Here is an 18,420-nt window from a genome sequence, read left to right as displayed (position 1 = left end):
CCTAATATGATTACCATCTAAACACAGTAAAATCTTTATTATCCGGCATGTACGGGGAATGGGAAATGCTGGTTAATAAAAATGCTGGTTAATGGAGACTTCCATTTACCAATGGCATAGAGCGCAATACTTGTAGCATGAACCAACTTGCAAGTACTCAGGAAGTAAAGAACAGTATTCTTTTTTCTTCTAAACTTAAACGATACATCAAAACATAAATTTGAGTATCAAATAATACAGGATACAGGCTCAGGTTCCGGATAACCTCGGAACTGCTTCCGGTTGGTAAAGTGATGACTCGTATTAGGGGAACAGCAGAAATTCCAATTCGTAGAGAATTCCGGTTGTAGAATGTCAGATAACACAAGGTTTACTGTAATTATATCTTGCATCCCTAATGATTTCCTCAACGACCTTTCATATTACTGATGTCAAACGAATGGTCAATTGTTGCCCGAGTCCATCTTACCTCCTTTTTTTAAAATAAAAGATGGGGACTACATTAGCTTCCTTCCAGTCTACAGAACTGTTTCAAAGTTCAGTGAGCAAGGGACGCACACAGCCATGTGCCATCGCCGAGGATGCTCAGGTGGATATCACCTAGACTGGCTGCTCTATTTTCAGATTCTTAATCCTACTCTAAAACAATATTTCCATTTGGTGTTAATTTTATTAGTTTTATCGTTAACATTATTAAATACAAACAGTAAAGCATTGGCTTCAAGACTGAAGGCTGATGCAAAGTATTTATTTAAGATATAAAATAAAAACAGAAAATGCTGGAAATACTCCACAGCTCAGGCAGCATCTTTGGAGAGAAAGAGTTAAAAAGTCAACTATTTTTCTCTCCACAGATGCTGCTGAGTATTTCAGCTTTTTCAGTTTTTATTTCAGATTTCCAGCATCTGCAGTATTTTGCTTTTGTACTCATTTAATACTTCCACCATATCCTATTGAGACCTTCGTACCTTGTCCTTGAACATCCCTTAATGTCCCAACACAGTCTTTCGTGGTACTCTGACTCTTCATGTAACTGGAAAAGTTCTCTCTAATCCTTCTTTCCATTCGCCTTTTGGCTGATCTCTTAGGCGGAAATTTTCTGGTCCCTTTGGCGCGGGCGTCATGGCGGGTTGGGGGGTGGGGAGACAATTCAGCGTGAGGGGCAGAAATTGGTTTCACGTCAGCATGAAAGCACAGCGGGATCATCCGATGGTGCCCAACATGGTGGAACATGATTCCTGCTGGAGGCCGGCGTGAACCCAATTTGCATCCCAGTAATGGGAGGCAAAGTAAGGACCGACCAGAATCAGCCCCCAGTGCCAGATTTTCTGTTATGCAGGCAGGAAAATACACCGGCCCAGAACACATCTGGACAAGTGTGACAGAAATCAGGGCTTACCATTAGGGCCTTGCTCAAATCCCAAACATCCAAGGTGGTGGTGGTGCTGGGGCCCTCCAGCTACAGTGCATTGCATGCTGGGTGGATTCTCATGGACATAGCTCCGCCGCGATGCAGCTCACAGGTGGGAGATCTGTATCGTTGCTTTGGGTCTGCTTCAGAACATCACGGTCTTGGCCATGGGCTGCTACAGATGATCAGTGAGGGCCCGTGGGGCAAGAGGGAGGACAGTCTAGGTTTGACTGGGAGAGGAGGGTGTAACAGGGGAAAATGTGGCAAGTGGGGAGGTAGATGGCGGGAGGGGGCAGGAGCTCGGACATGGCGGCTGGGGGGAATGGGGTTCGGAGGTGGAGGAGGGGAAGGAGTTTGCTGAGGGGGGTTGCTGTTGTCTGGGGTGAGGAGGGAGTAAGGTTTTGGGGGGTGGGGGAATGTCCAGGTAAACGTGCAAGGGGAGGGTCTGTGGAGTCAATGGCTGCCTCCTGGGGAGCGAACTGAGGGTGGACGTGATCGGAGGGAAGAGTGAGTATGAGGTGGCGGGCAGAGAGAACCAGTGGGGTGGGAGGGGTGTGGGTGCATCGATATCAGTAGAAGGGGCGGTGAGGGTGATTGGTGGAGACTCGGAGGCAGACACGGGCCCTGGGGGTGGGAAGCAGGAGGTCAGAGAAGTCAATGTGATGGGGTGGGGTTCTCAGGAAGGTAGGGAACGAGTACATTCACTTGGACATCCTGGAAAGACAAGGGTTTGGGTTGGTAGATGATGGTGGTGAGGTGGAAGGTGATGCTGGGGTGTCCACAGTGATGGGAGAAAGGACATCGGTGACTGGGGGAGGGAAAAGGACAGGGGAGCTAACAATATACTTCACTACTACCACGGTTGTCGAAATTGAACCTCATGTTGGACGGGCATAGGTGCAGCATGGGAGTGTGATCAGTAGGTGGGTGGAGGCTCCGCCTGTGTGGGAGGGTGTTGCACACGGCTCCAAAAGGTCCTGCCACTGACACACACACACACTGACACGCACACACACTGACACGCACACACACGGCTGTATGAAATGTTTGTGTGGTGAGCGACACAATGGATGGGAAGAGGACGCGAGCTCTAGAGGATATGAGCCTGATGGCGATGTGAGGGTTTGAGAGAGAATTAGTGGTGTTGGCCCTTGAGGTGTGAGATCCCTGTGGATGTGTGATGGGTTTGGGAGTGTGAGAGTTGAGTGATGAGGTGGTTGAATTACCCTAGCGGAACGGATGAGACCATTCATCCTCTCCCTGCACTGAATGGCTGACCTTCTCTGTGCTCCGGTGGCGCTGACTGGCGCTGCCATCGTCTCCAAAATTGGATTGATGACTCTGGTGGACCTCCTGCAGCCAGAGCGGGGGTAGAGGACATCGCAGTGGCCTTCCACCGTGTCCAGCAGGCGCCCCAGAGGGGCGTCACTAAATTTGAGGGCTGCCATCTTCTTTGCTTTTGGGGCCACCTGTCGCAAGGAGCAGTTCTGGTCTGAAGTCACGAAGTGGGCTGCGCTCCGGTGCACTTTAAATATGGCACCCGGAGCGAGGAAGCGCTGAGATCACGGCGTGGCAGGGAAATCCAAGCCCACTCACCAGCGATTGTTTCCCGTGAATGCATTATTAATGACGCGGGGCACACTGGGAATGGGACAATACAACACGAAAGCCCACCATTGCGGGCAGCGGGTAAAACATCGTTTTATCATGCCCGCTACTGCACTTAGTGCAATTCTGGGATGATTCTGCCCTTAGTTTTCATTAGTTGTTCCTTGTACTTATTTAAAATGCTTTTAGTTGACAAAGAGCTCTACTTACATCTTATTTGACCAGTCAGGCACCTCTGGCTTTTTTATTACCACATTCCCTTGCTTTGCCTTCAAGTGCATACCCATCTTCCACATTTTGTACCGTGTTATTACGCAGCGTAATAGGATGTTGCTTTTCAAAGCTGAAGATCTCTAGCTTGTCAATGTATTTCCTAAACTCTCTCTGGCACCAATGAGCAGGCTTGTTGCATTTTCCCAGGATGGGCTGGGTCTCCTCTGTGGTGGTCACTGGTGCTGCACTCCTGGTATAGCTTCCCCAAGACCTCGGAATTTGAACACAACTGTTAGACAGCATAAGTCAGCATCCCATTCCGTTTAGTTGCTCATGCAGATTTAATCAACTTGGATCACTGGGGTGGTACCACAGTCAACCATTCAACCTATGGCTTCTATTTATTGACTGCACGCGGAGCTAGAAATTTAAGCTAATAATTACTTTACTGTTCAGATCGGCATCCAGGCTATGGGCAGAATCTTGTTGAGGCATCGGAGGGTCTCGCCTGCTGGCTAGAGAGCCGGAGAGTGACCCACGCTGTCTCTTTTTGGGAAAGCCTGCTGAACCACAAGCCAATCAGGCAGTGGAGAGGCCAGCAATGGGCCTTCCACTGGAATCAAAACCCTGGGAGGGCAGAGGTCCTGCCTACCAGGCTCACCTGCGCCACTGGGGAGGCCGTGGCTGCTGCCACATGGTCCCAGGATTGTAGAGCAACACAGGCCACAGATAAGTAACCTGGTTTTGGCCGGGGCGGTGGGGGGGTGCTAACAGTTTCACAAGATAAGGGGGGGGTGGGAAGAGGGGTGCTTCGGCGGGGGGGGGGCGGGTGCAGGTCGCAACAAGAGTAGGGGGGGGTTGCTCTCAGCGAGCTCCCTCTTTCCAATATTGAGTTCTTCGATCAGACACCGAGACACTTTGACTGATGGACCCTCTTTCCCCACCCCCTTTCCGGAGATGACAGGGTAACAAGCTGGCCGCACAGGTTTCCCCTGTCTCGCACATCGCATGGCAACAAGCCCACCTGCCACCGGTTTAATACCAGCAGTGGCAGGATGAGGCCTTTAAGTGGTCATTAACTGGCCACTTAAGGGCCTCAATGGGCAGTGGGGTGGGAAGGTCGACCACGGGCTCTCTCACCTTGAACTTAATTATGGATGCGGCAGGAAGACAGTGGGGTTCGGGTGTGCCTTCATCCTGCCTAAGTAAGTGCGTTTCCCACCTCCAAGCTCACCACCAGCGCGAGCGGAAAATCCCGCTCTATGGGTGTACTTCAGTAAAACTGAAATGGGAGACTTAAACACACTCTTCATCGCCAAATTTTTTTTAAAGAAACTAAAGTAATACAAATAAAAATATAAGTATTCACTGTGATTTAAGTGCAGGCTGAAAACAAACTAAGCTAAGTATCAGTAATTAGAGAGATCGCCTTTCCCTGCATTACGATCCAATTAGCAAAATGCTTTAAAGGCCATTTGTTTAGGACATGGGATGGTTAAATTAATTCACTGGCCCAGGGAATCATTCTGCACAATGAGTAAAAGGAATGATCAGCAATAGCTATCTCAGGCTGTCAAAAATAAGGGAAGTTACATGGGTACTTGATCTTCAGCTGGTATAAAGCACCATGGGGGGAGTGGTGGAATTTAAAACAAAAACACCTTTAAGTATTTAACAGCAAGGCACTGCATTCTCAGCACACTTATTAATTACAATGGTTAGCATGAACAGAGGCATAAAGTCCAGGAAGGTTCCAGATTCAACACCCAGCCTATGCTGAGTTACCCACCTCAGGCTAGATGACAGAAAGGATAAACAACTGGACTCAGTTCTCCCAGACAAGAAACTGGGACAAAAACAAAAAATGCTGGAAAAACTCAGCAGGTCTGACAGCATCTGTGGAGAGAGAAACAGGATTAACGTTGATGGTCCGTATGACTCTTCTTCTGAAAGTCAAACGGACTCGAAACGTTAACTCTGTCTTTCTTTCCACAGATGCTGTCAGACCTGCTGAGTTTTTCTAGCATTCTTTGTTTTTGTTTCAGATTTCCAGCATCTGCAGCATTTTGCCTTTATCTTAAGAAACTGGGACAGGCGGGATGAAAGAAATTAACTCATCGATCACGAACCAGCGACCTCCATCACGCAAGCATGTTGGTTAAAGACTTAACAGAGTTCAACCTCAAATGATAAACAGCTATTCGGGCAAAGTACCACAAGGCTGCTGACACAAATAGAGCCACACTCTAACACTGCGAGCTGCCATTAATTGTGCAGTCACTAACCTTTTAATAAACAAATAAAACTTACAGTTATGTTTAAAAGTAAGTCTGTTTTTATGTTGTCCCTACGTTTGTGTTCAATAAGCCAAGGTATGTTGGTGCTGGGAGACGCAAATATTTTCAGGCATTCTAGCATTCCCAGGTCAGGTTTAACACAGCCAGACGAAGGGTAAAGCTACTCAGTACCCAACAACATAGCTCAGCCCCAGCCTGCGGAGAGTAGTCCCTACACAAATCAGTTTCATAAGATAATCCTTACAGATGAGAGAATGATATCCCACCTGTTTAGGTGGGCTGGGCTTGAAATCAGGGGCTGAATTTTTCTGGGTTAAGGTACCAAACTGCTCGTTGGACTTACCTTGCACCCTATAGCTCAAACATATTTTGTCCATCAAGTTGCTGCAAGTGTGAACTGATAACAAGAGCAAAAAGGGCACCCAACAGAACAGTCAGTGATTGGTTGTAACTAACCCTTAGCACGTCATTAAATGAGTACTTACATTTGCACTAACTAGCCCTAATTTTCTGCAGAGTTTATTTCATATCTACTGTGCTAATTCAGCAACTTTACAACATTCCATGTATTTCAATGGTGAGGCAGCAGGTGAAATGCCGTTTTCACAAAACCAACAGCAAAGCACCACAATTCCAAAAGCAACTTCTTGCAAGGGCAACACATCTGGAGCAGAATTTTTCCATCGGCGAGCTGGGGGCTCACCGAAACGGAACCCCCGACGTCATCCCGCCACATTTAAATATTCAGGGGGGGGGGGGGGCACAGCGGGGGCACAGCGCGATCAGCTGTCCGCCCACTGACCTGTCAATGGCCAATTGAGGCCATTGATAGGGTAGTTAAATCAATTAAAGGCCGTGCCCGTCCAACCTTAAGGTTGGCGGGCAGGCCAGGAGCCCCAGCGGGCTTCTGAAAAAACATGAAACCTCATCCACCGGTTTCATGTCGGTTTTTAAAAACTTTAATAAAGTCTCTGTGATATTTATTAACATGTCCCATCTCGTGTGACATTGTCACATGAGAGGGACATGTTAATAATTTTTTTATTTTTCTATTTTTAATGTTACAACAACTTTCAGCGCTCTCCGTGAGGCAGCACTTAGTCTCAGGGAGATGTGCGCTCTTTCACGCGCATGCATGAAAGAGCGCACTCTGACAGTTATGGAATCCCCCCCTGCCCGCACAGGAAGCAGCGCTTCCCTCCAGGCGGCCGGCTGGGCGGGCCTTAATTGACCCGCCCACTTAAAATGGCGGCGGGGTATGCTTCAGCGGCAGCGATCGGCTGCCCACCCGCCCATCAAGGGCAAAATTCTGCCCCTGATCTTTGCAAGAAGTTGTTGTACCATTTATGCACATAAAACCACCAACACCATTCACCGCACTATTACTTTAACAGTAAAATCCAGCCCCAGGTCCCAGAAGTGCAAGCTCAGGTGTTTAAAACACTGCAGGCCACCCAGTACATCTCATAGCTTTCCCAATGTCTGTTGTGCTCTTATAGTCACATTCTGAAACAAGTATTTCACTTTCATCTTTATATTGTCATTGTTTATCCCTCAATCAAATCACTAAACCAAGTTAACTGGTCATTTTTCTCACTGCTGTTTGTGGGAACTTGCTGCACGCAAATTGGCTCCTACAGTTGGCTCTGTTACAACCATGGCTTCATTTCTAAAGTAGCTCATTGGCTAGGAGTGCTTTAAATCACCCCAAAGACCTGAAAGTTGCAAAGCAAATGCAAGTTATTTCTTTCATTCAACACTGTCATTTGGGGTTTCAACAAAACGGTGATATTTTCACACGGCTGCACTGTTATTTTGCACAGATGCTCACAAACTACCAAAAGGGTACAATTACAGATTTTATCATTCCAAACTCAAGATGCTGCCTTGAGACAGCAATTTTCTCTAAAACAGGGGCTCTTACTGATTCTCTCTGCAGTGTTCCCAGTCACTCGCTAACCCAAAGAGACAAACCAATGGTAGCACCCTGCCATAAAAGCTCAGCTGCTGACTCATTGCAATGGAATAATTGAGTTTGGGTTCTCAATGACTTTGATCCACAGTAGTACCAAGCAATAAAAGTTAGCTGTGGAAGCAATTTGGTGCAGTAAATGTCAAGTACCACATCAGTAATACAACCACCTGCATTTTACACAGTGCCTTTGACATAACTGAATGCCCTAAGGCACTTTTCAAGATACGAGTTGGCTTATTTTTTATTTTGTGGAGTGCACTTGTACCAACGCACTAGATGCAAGTCTGAAAACACTAGCTTCAGCCTCCCATAATCAAACACAAGTTTAAATTTAGCAGTGCAAAATACTGAGTGGTAGAAAGGTGGTTCAAAAGACTACATAACATCAGGAGCAAACTGGCTGGCTAGTTATGGCTCCAATACCTGCCTTGTATCAGATGATGTACTGGATTAGTCACCTCTTGCGAGACAAACTGGAATGATGAGCAACGAAGAGTCAATTAGTTTCTAAATTTAGTCGTGACTCAGAGATTAGGAATTATACATAAATGTAACTCTCCACTTCAAAATCAAAGCCAATTAAGCTTGATCATAGAAATACTAACAAATATATTTGATTTTACGTCCTGCCTACTGTAACCAGAATGGTTCACGGATACTCCAATGGAAGTCTCTGCTATCCTTTATCATAAGGAAATCGTGTCAGAGATGGCTATCCACTTTATGACAGTTTCATACCTTTGTGATCCTGATCACAGACCACCAAAGTATCACCTTCCCCATTCCCAACCCACCCAACCTAGACCAAATAGAAAGGGTTGAAGAGCGAATAAATTAATTCCTTATATAGAGTTACTCAATCCGTCTCACATAAATCAACTGTAGCGGCGGTAAACAACTGTGCTGTCTATTTATTTGATACCGAGCAACATGCCAGACATGGCGAGACAGATGGAGTTCAATGCAGGGAAGGATGAGGTCATCCACTTTAGACCTGTGAAAGACAATATTTTCTTGATGGTGAGAGACAGGGAGCTGTGGAGGAGCAAAGGGATTTGAGTGACCACGTAAGCAAATCACAAAGCTAGTGCACAGGTATAAAAAGCAATCAAAAAGGCTAATGGAATATTGGCATTTATCTCTAGGGGGTTGGAATTCAAGTGAGGAAGTGATGCTTCAGTTGTACAGAGCTTTGGCCCGAATCCATTTAGAGTATTTTGTTCAGTTTAAACACCAAATCTCAGGAATTAATGGCTTGGAGGGGTTACAGCACAGATTCACGAGAATAGTACCAGAGATAAAAGGATTAAATTATGAGGGCAGATTGTACAAACTGGGCTTGCAGTCCTCTGAGCTCAGAAGGTTACGGGGTGATCTAATTGATTTATTTAAAATGATTAAGAGATTCAATAGTTTCTCTGTATCACCCAGATTTCCTCTGATGCTGGAATCCAGAACAAGGGTGCAAAATGTTAAAAATGGAGCCAAGACATTTAGGAGTGAAATCAGGAAACACTTCTTCCACATAGGGGGAGTTGGTAATGTGGAATTGTCTGCTAAAAGGCAAGGGTATCAAGGAATCTGGGTGGGACATCGGTCAGTCATGACTTAACAGAATGGAGGAAGATGTTCCAAGGGCTGACAGTTCCTTTGTCGCAATGTAGGCAGATGTTACAATCCTCTTTTTGCACATGGAAAGCCCTGTCCAAACTGGGCTCATTTACAAAACATCAGCTTAAACCGCATTATTTTGTCTGTGTAACCCCAAGACCACCTTACTGACAACCAGGGTCTGGTTCCTTTCATTTTCAGAGACTCTGTAAAAAACGGTGTTCTGGTAAGGTCCCGTTATCTTTACTGGATCACAGTTCAATCAAATCACAATGCGTCAGTGGAAGAAATCTGCAAACGTTACCATTCGGATAGATTTTTCATTCTGAGTTACACTACATATCGGTAACCCTGCCATCACTTCCATCTGTATTTCCGACATTAAAAGCACACTCAAGGGAACTCATTTCACATCGCAACTGAAGGAGTGAAGTGAACCTGAATTTGTAATACTCTATTTCACAATACACTTTTATCCAGCACAATGTATGCAGCAAAACAACTTATCCCCCAAAGCTATTTGAATTCTTCCCATCAAATCAACAAGCACATTCTTGCCGGGTGGCATTCAATTTGCAGCAGACGCCTCTGATGTACTTACTATTGCTAGACTTGAGGTCCCGATGGATAATAGGAACAATTGCTTCTTCGTGCAAGTAATTCATGCCCCTTGCAATCTGCACTGCCCAGTTGACAAGTATATGAGGGGGGATCTTCTTGCCCGACAACATTCTATTTAAGGAGCCCCCACGGGCAAACTCCATGATCAAGCAGAGATTGGGCTCCTTCAGACAAATCCCTTTCAAGGCTATGATGTTAGGGTGCTTCAACATAGCAAATAGTTTTGCTTCTTGCTTCACATTCTCAATGGTCTGACTGATATCCTCATCTGGGTCCTGCCGAGCTGCTTTTACAGCTACCTCCTCCAACCTCCAGATACCCCTGTAGACTTTGCCAAAGCCACCGACACCAATAATCTCTTCCAGCTGCAGCTCATTAAAGTCCATTTCCAGTGGGAGAGGGTAGTCCTCTGTGCTCCGACCTTGCAACTTACTGTAACATGGGGCACTGGTGACATAGTTGCTGGGAAATATGCCAACCTGGTCATTGATTTTGCCCGTCCACCAGCCTTCATCTCCAGAGACTTTGAAATCCTAAACAGTCAGGGGAAGAAAAGAAGAGAATTGATTTATTCCAGTTCATTGTACGTAGCTTTTGTCCCTGACAGTACTCATCATTTCTCCTTGTCCTACATACATATGAACATACAAATTAGGAGGAGTAGGCCATCAGGCCCCTTGAGCCTGCTCCATTATTCAATAAGGTCATGACTGATCTGACTGTGGCCTCAACTCCACTTTCCTTCCTACCCTCTACAGCCTTTGACTCCCTTGTCAATCAAGAATCTATCTAACTCAGCCTTAAAAATGCTCAATGACAGTGTTAAAAATGTCCAATGACAGCTGTTCCAGTTATTCCATTTTATTTAACTTCATACTGTCTTTCATGTGCTGCGGATACACACAGAAGATTTCATCCTTAATTCTATTATATAATTGTACTCAATAGTCCGTCAACCAACCCATGTTTAATTTATTTTACATATATTTTCCTACAAACATAATCCAATTAAATGACAGGTGAAACATTCCTATAAAAGTAGGTGTGCATTTGATTTTTGAACATCAAATTCTTGTTCTCCCCTCCAAAATATGAACTTCTTACAGTTTACCGTTGCTATTCTGATGAAGGGTCCGGGTGTACCATCAAACAATTTTTCCTCTTGGAGATGCTGAATGACCTGCTATGCATTTCTAACATCTTCTGTTTAATACAATTTATACTCAACATCTTTGTGTGTTATTCATATCCCGTGGCTTCCTGATTTCTTCCTATTCTGCAATTGTTTTTCCCTATTCCTTAATATATTAGAAATTGTCTTGATAATTTTTGAGATCTATCCATTTGTTAGGCGTTCCACTTGCTGTAATAAGGTTTGCTTCGACCTGAGAAAGCCGCAGGGTTGAAATATAAGTGAAAATGTCTCAAATATTCAATAGCTGTAAATCAGGATTTAGTATTAGTTAAGTTGGTCTTTGGAATGAACACAAAATTAATCTCAAACAAATTAAAACTATGAATTATTCTGAACACTTCCTTAATCCAGATCAGATGGATTAGATTGTGTGTGCTAGGCATAAAGGGAGCAGACCGAATATAAAGTAAGCTGAACCAACAGAAGCCAGAAATTGGAGTGTATAAAGAGGCCTTATTCAAAACGATTACCATCACCATAGATCATGGTATCAATGTGACCAACTCTCGGGGAAAAAATTTAAGGGGCACTTTTACATTGGGGGGGGGTTGGGGTGGGGGGGGTCGTAAGACTGGGATGGAGGGCAGGTTGGTGCTGGTTTACCTGTAAGAGCTTCTGGTGAACCTGTGAGGCAGAAAATCTGGGATGGTTTGTCACCCTGTGCGGCATATAAGTCGACCTTTGAAATTTCAAAAAATTCTTCCACAAACAGGGCTTAACTTGGATGACAAGAATGAAATGTGTCAAGCCAAGCACCAGCAAGGAAGTGTAAATAGATGGACTTTTCTCCATTGGAAGGCACTGAAAAACTACACCACTTAACCTGGGCAGATGTCAAAGCCAAACTCTATTCTTTTTGGGGAGCGGGAATATTTTATTTGATAAATTCAATTTGTTCTGGTGGTGTGCAATAGACATTTGTGCTGAAAGAAAATAAATCACTTTCCGCTCACCTAATTGCACCCTGAAAAGGAAGCAAGAGAAGTAGTGAACATATATGAAATTCCACTGTAAAAATTTCAGCTTTTTCCTCCCCTCTCTGTTACAATCTGCCAATAGAAAAACATCAGGGACCTTAGATCTATAGTTGACTAATTGATGCACATGTAACTCCATAAAAATTCATGTTTGTGCTTTTGAATCAATTGAAGTCATGCATAGTTAACATAAGAACTATTCATTTATTAATACGACTCAAAGACTCTTTTTAGACACACAGAAACTCAACTCCAATTGACTTTAAGGCACTTTTACTGTCCACCAGTCTCCCTACCTCATGCTTCAGTAAATAACAAGATCCCCGCAAAATTACAACAGGTTATGCCAATCCCCAGAGCCAATGTGATAAAATGTACACATGCTACCCACAAAGCTTTGTCCACTGAATCGTTTAACGGTTCACATAAAACATTAAGAAAAATGCTAATAACCAGGATGAAAAATTTAACATACATTTTATTGTAAATTCTTGTGGTTTCAATAAATGATTTATTTTAAAGTTGTTACGTCATCGTTTTTCACGTAACTATAAAATTCAGTGATGTTTGCCCATGGTAGGATTCAATTCATACAGCCATACCACATTTCAATACTTTTTTTTTAAAAAAGATGCTTTTGATACTGGTATAATCTAGGTAGACTGAGGAAATTTATTAGCAGGAAATAGGGGGTCGACTTATACGCTGGGCATAGGGCTAAACAAGCACTGTGATGCCATAAAATAGGGTCGTCTTATACGGCGGGTCAAGTTATACATCATGACCTATGGTATGTATCACAGAAAACGGTCAATACTAACCAACATTGTTTACGTTTTGCTCATGACAGTGTGGGGAGTGAGGCAAGAAAAAAATTGGCAGGATAAACTCATCAAGGCTAGGAAGGTCTGCATTGAACAACAGAACACACTTCTTCTCTGGCATTTAATCACAGTTTAAGCTTAAAGACAGGCTAACAATCCCAACAACTGGCAATGATTCATGGTGGGATACAGTTCACCCAAATGTCACTTTGCATGTTTTATGTTAAGCAATAAGTGGCAGTGGGCTGCTTTGACTGTGCAAGATATCAGTGCCAAGCTCAGCTTTGTCCTCACCCAGAAATCCATACAGATGCAATTATATTTACAAAGGTTCAGGAACTATAACCCTGGACAATACACAATCCCTTGGTAGCCCGGGTCTGCTCCATTAACCTGATGGCTGCCAGATTAAGAGTGGCCACATACAATTAGATAAATTGTTTTTCTCCTATTGACATCTTTGGTTAGATTGGCTAATTTATGAGAGACCAGTTGCTCAAGCTAGGACTCCATGGTCTCTTTGGCAAAAGGCGCACCTGACTGTGTAACCGTTGGGGTATTTGTCTGCAAAGACATGGTTAATTCAAATCCATTTGTCATAGCTCGATGTTTGTTCTACTTTTGAGAATGTGTTGCCTTTACATGAAATTTACGGCAAAGCACATGCAAAATTCCTCCAAAGAATTTACAACACTAAAGATGCGCCTTAACGGTGCGCACAACTATAAATTCACAATGTGCAAGGCAGACAAAATTGACAGAAAAATTACAGAGTCTGGTAGCTCAGCATAAAATAGATCAAGTTAAAAACAATTGTTCAGAATAAATCATTTCACAGATGAGCACTTAATTGTCACGCTGCCATTGATCAGAAAACTAACTGTAATGACCTTTGCAACTGATTGAACAATAAAATATGCGGACACGGTCCAGCAACAGAAATGGTTTTCAGTTTTACAATGCTTAAATCAATCCTTATTTAATGTTTATAAGCGTAAAGGCGGTTAACGTGGCAAGTTGAGAGGTCACCTGGGAGTGAGAACAAGGGTCATAATCTCATTTCACAGTCATAACAATTCCATAAACCAGAAAACAAAAACCTGGTAATGGTTTATTAGTCAACCATGCTCCAAGATGAGGTTAAAGCTTTACAATTTCATTTATTTTTGTTTTAAACATGTATTGAAGTGCAGCCAATAAAGTAATGTGTAAGATCTTAAATTTCCAAATTTCGCTTATTCCCTGTAAAAATGAACTTTTATCTCCACAGGAGCAAAGCTCAGCAAGGAGCAAGTCAGTAGAAAGCCAGAAATAGTGGTAATCCAAAATAAAGACTAGAAATTGCTTAAAAGTGCACAACAAATACTGAAAGAAAAGCTGGTGTAACATTTTGCACGTAATCCCTCATTAAACCTGAGTCACATCTAAAACTTTAACCAGCTTTCAGAAGCTGAATGATCTGATGGTCGCTAGCCAAATATTTTGCTTTTATTTAAAAAGTCAGAAACCATAGTGATTTTTCTCTCCACAGATGCTGCCTGATCGGCAGAGTATTTCCAGCATTTTTTGTTTTTAGCATTTGCAGTACTTTGCTTCTGTGTTGAACATCGCGATGTCAGTTGGATTTATATTTTGTGTTGCTTCCAATGAGAAAGCTTGGTATTTTTTCTTTGGGGGATGGTGTAGGGGGCTGCTGTGGGGAAAGAGCCATGGGTAAGAAAGAAGATTACAGATACACCGAGCTATGGACAGAACAACACATATGCTGAAATGCATTATAGGGCAATGACACACTTTACCATGACACACAATAAGTGTTACATTCTTGAACCACACTCTGACCGAGGTGCTCTTCAATTTAACATATGGATACATTTGCTGTGGGGATGGGAAAACTGGCTTCATTCCATTTTCAACAATTTTATTTAAGAGCCAGCCAGCATCACAGCAGGTTTCTGCAACTGATCATCTGACTTAAGCTGGAGTTCTGTTTAATTTTAGTACATAGAAATATATATAGATATAAAATATATTATACATATGTATTACACAATCATGTTCAATAGTGCAATACATTGTCAGATAAACACACAAATATTAATCTCAAGAATGTCAAACTAATCTATATTTCTAGGCTTATGTCAAACTCTCAGCCACCCTTTACTAATGTAATATGTGTGCATGCACATTCATTCATTTACTTGTGCTTTACATTATTTGATTTCTGTGCTATTTTGCTAGTGACAGCCCAAAGAATGTATTACATCCTTGATACAGAAGGCACTGATACGAAGTTCAAATCAGGATTCTTAAAAAGGAATATTGTGAACCACCGATGTTTATGACAACCTATACAAAATGTCCCTTATGATTTTCCTCACTGCAGATATAAGCCGAATGTAAGCTCACTTATTTATAACAAACCTACTTCATCAGTTTAGAATTTTGTTAATATCTTCCTTATTTGTCATTACTAGTAGGTTTTATTCACGATCATCTGCTTAAAAACGATTTTTTTTTCCCAGAGCTTTGCTTTTCTCCTTGAGAATGTCCCTCTTTTCATCTACGTGTAGAATTTACTTCATATGGGGCCGACCTCGCCTACTATCACATGAGAAAGTAAGAAAGCAAGAAACATAGGAGCATAGAAAGATTTAAGGCACAGAAGGCCATTGTGTCTGCGTCAGGCAATAAACAACTATCCAGTGTGATCCCACCTTTCAGTTCTTGGTTCATAGCGTTGTCAGTCTACTCTCAATCATCTGTAAAGTCTTGGAAGGCGTCGTCAACAGTGAAAACAGTCTCCACAATTAAAAGGAATCAGCACCATTTGGGGAAGGAAAATTTAAGCACTCAACTGTATAAGTATAAAGGATCATTTTCAAAAATATGTGCATGAAACACAATTTATGGAAAAGCTTTTACTTTTAAAATGGTGCCAAAATAGTGTAGATGAAGTCAACAGGCCCATACTTAACAAAAACTTGCATTTATAGGTATTAAGGAGTCTTAAAGGAGAAAAAAGAGATACAGGCAGAGTTTTATAGATAGGAAATTCTAGATCATCTCCTCTGCACCTGCTCCAAGGCCTTGGTATCCTTCCTAAAGTGTGGTGCCTACAATATCCTGGCTGAGGCCTAACCAGTGAAGGTTTAGCATAGCTTCCTTGCTTTTGTACTCTTTGGCTCTATTCCTAAAGCTAAGGATCATGTAAACTTTAAAAAAAAAAGCCTTATGAACTTGCCCTGCCATCTTCAAAAATTTGTATGTGAACCTCTGGGTCTCTCTGTTCCAACATCTCCTTTAAAATTGTGCTATTTAATTCAAATTGCCTCTTCTTGCGCTTCCTTCCAAGTTGCATCACTTCACAATGCTGTTACGGTTGTAAGGCTGGAGGAGGGGAGGGGATAGGGAAGGTTGAAGCCATGAAGGGAGTTGAACATAATGATGAGAATTTCAAACTGAGGATCAGGAGCCAACAGTGGTCAATGAGCACCGGGGTGACAGGTGAAGGAGACTTGATGTGAGTTAGGATACAGGCAGCAACATTTTGAATGAATTCAAGTCTACAGAGGATGGAAGATAGGAGGGCAACCAGGAATGCCTCAGAATAGTCAAGTGTAGAGGCAACAAAGACATGAATGGTGGTTTCAACAACAGATGGGCTGAGGCAAGGACAGAGATGGGTGATATTGAGATGGACATAGTCAGCCTTGGTGAAGAAGGAGGTGGTAATGGGGTCAAAAGCTCAGAGGGTCAAATGTGGTCAAGGCTGCAAACAGCCTAGCTCAGTTTCACAGAATGGTCAGGGAGGGGGAATTGCAATCTGTGGCTGGGGACAGGAGAGTGGCTTCAGACTTCCCAATTATTTAATTGGACATAATTACTGATCATCCAGTTCTGGATATCAGAGAAGCAGCATGGCAAAACATAAGGACTGGGGGAATCAAGAGAGGTGGTGTTAATGTAGGGCGGGTGCCATCATCATACATGTGGAATCTGGCATGTTTTCAGATGATGTTATTAAGGTACTTGCATGTGGATGAGATATAGGTGGGGGCCAAGCATGGATCATTGGGGGACCCCAGAGGTAATGGATCCATGCAAGGGCAGTCCCAACCAGCTGGATAACAAAGGGGGGTTGAAGTAGAATGGTGTGTTTATTTGTATCTAAAAGCTGAAAACAGTTTGAGAAGGACAAGGAGGGAGAGAACACCACAGTCACAGTCAAATAGCCACATGGAGAGGATGGAGTTTCGGGAAAGATGGGTACAAATTTGGAACGTTACAACACACTCATGGACTTGAGGGGAATGGGAAGTTGGAGAGTGCAACAGTTTGCAAGGACAAGAGGATCAAGATAGGGATTTCTGGAGCTTGACAGCAGATTTGAAAGGGAGGTAGATATTACCATGGGGGGGGGCGGGGAATCGTGATCAAAGTCACAACATTCTAACTATACTTGGGTGCAGGGAGGGAAATGGGAGCAGGGAAATGTCTCTTTAGATCAGTATCAAGCAACCATCCACTGCCATTGCTGACTATCCTGTCACCATAACTGTGTGATCAATGTCATTTTCTCACCATCACCATGCTGCCCTATAAACAGTCATGTCTTCTCTCCCTCTCCTCCATAAAAATAAAGTTTTGCTCAGGCACGTTCAATTCACAAGTTAAATTAAGGTCAATTTGCCTTTGAAGTGAAGCTTGATGCTAAGGGGGTGGGGGGGAGAATTGGGAACGGTTCTTTCAAGCAATGCTCCTGAATGAAAATGGTCAAATACTCTTCTTAAATGACACCTGATCACTGGTGCGTTTTATCACCTTGCACGATACTGGATTTGTTCCTTTATTTGAAGGGGGGGGGGGGGGTGGCTGCACGTACAGAATTTTTTTTTTAAAAACATTGCTGTTCGTTTTTAAAACAAAAATTTCATTTGCGAGCTCTTGGGCCAGATTAATACAGAAAGGTGCAATTTGCAACAAGCCCTGCCTGGGGTTCTGGGGGAGGGGGGGGGAACATGACAGAAAGGCAGCCTTACCTTGGAGAGCACCTCCACCACGTCCCCTTTGCGCAGGCTGAGCTCGTCCTCAGCGCTCGCCTCATAGTCGAAGACGGCCGTCCAGAACAGGTTAGCGGGGGGTGGTTGTTGCTGCTGCTGCTCCTCCTCATCCTCCTCCTGCTGCTGCTGCGCCGCCCTGTCTCTCTCCTCAGCCTCTTCCTTCGCTGCGGCAGAGGAGGAGGAGGAGGAGGGAGACCTGATGAACATGGATCGGAGCTGCTCCATGGGAGGGGAGGGAAGGGACGGAGGGAGAGAGCAGCAGCGGCTCCGCTGGCATCCGTCCCCCCCTCCACCTGCGGCGGCTCACAGCCTGAACCTGGGGGGGGGGGGGGGGGGGGCGGTGTGTGATTGGGCAGAGCGAGGGGGGCGGGAGAACACGCCTAACCCCGCCCCCGTCGCCCCTCCCGATTGGATCAGCCCCTCTGTCACTCCAGAGCCCCTCCGAGCCTGATTGGCTGCATCCCGCTGTCAATCAAGCCAAGGGGTCCCGGGGATTCGGCTGCAGCAGCGGCGCCTGAGCCGCACTTTGATGGTCTCTCCCATTACCTTTGGAGAATAGTGTGCATATTCTACCTCACCCCCCTCACCCTTTTGCTGTACCGCTCGTCACATATTGAAGCCGCTG

At 44.0% G+C, this 18,420-nt stretch overlaps 1 protein-coding gene across 1 annotated transcript in view; it reads right to left on the bottom strand.

Annotated features, from left to right (window-relative positions):
* map3k9 (mitogen-activated protein kinase kinase kinase 9) overlaps nucleotides 1-18,087 on the bottom strand; it is a 129,587-nt gene extending 111,500 nt beyond the window's left edge. The window contains exons 1-2 of the mRNA XM_078563137.1: nucleotides 17,775-18,087; nucleotides 9,717-10,269 (exon numbers count right to left, since the gene is read on the bottom strand). Coding sequence (XP_078419263.1) covers nucleotides 9,717-10,269; nucleotides 17,775-18,020 — 799 coding nt within the window. The 5' untranslated portion in view covers nucleotides 18,021-18,087. The remainder of the gene's footprint in view (nucleotides 1-9,716; nucleotides 10,270-17,774) is intronic.
* Nucleotides 18,088-18,420: the final 333 nt, after the last annotated feature.

The sequence above is a fragment of the Cetorhinus maximus genome, chromosome 18, assembly GCF_964194155.1.
Source record: "Cetorhinus maximus chromosome 18, sCetMax3.hap1.1, whole genome shotgun sequence".
NCBI lineage: Eukaryota > Metazoa > Chordata > Chondrichthyes > Lamniformes > Cetorhinidae > Cetorhinus > Cetorhinus maximus.
This window is presented reverse-complemented; position numbering and strand designations above follow the sequence as displayed.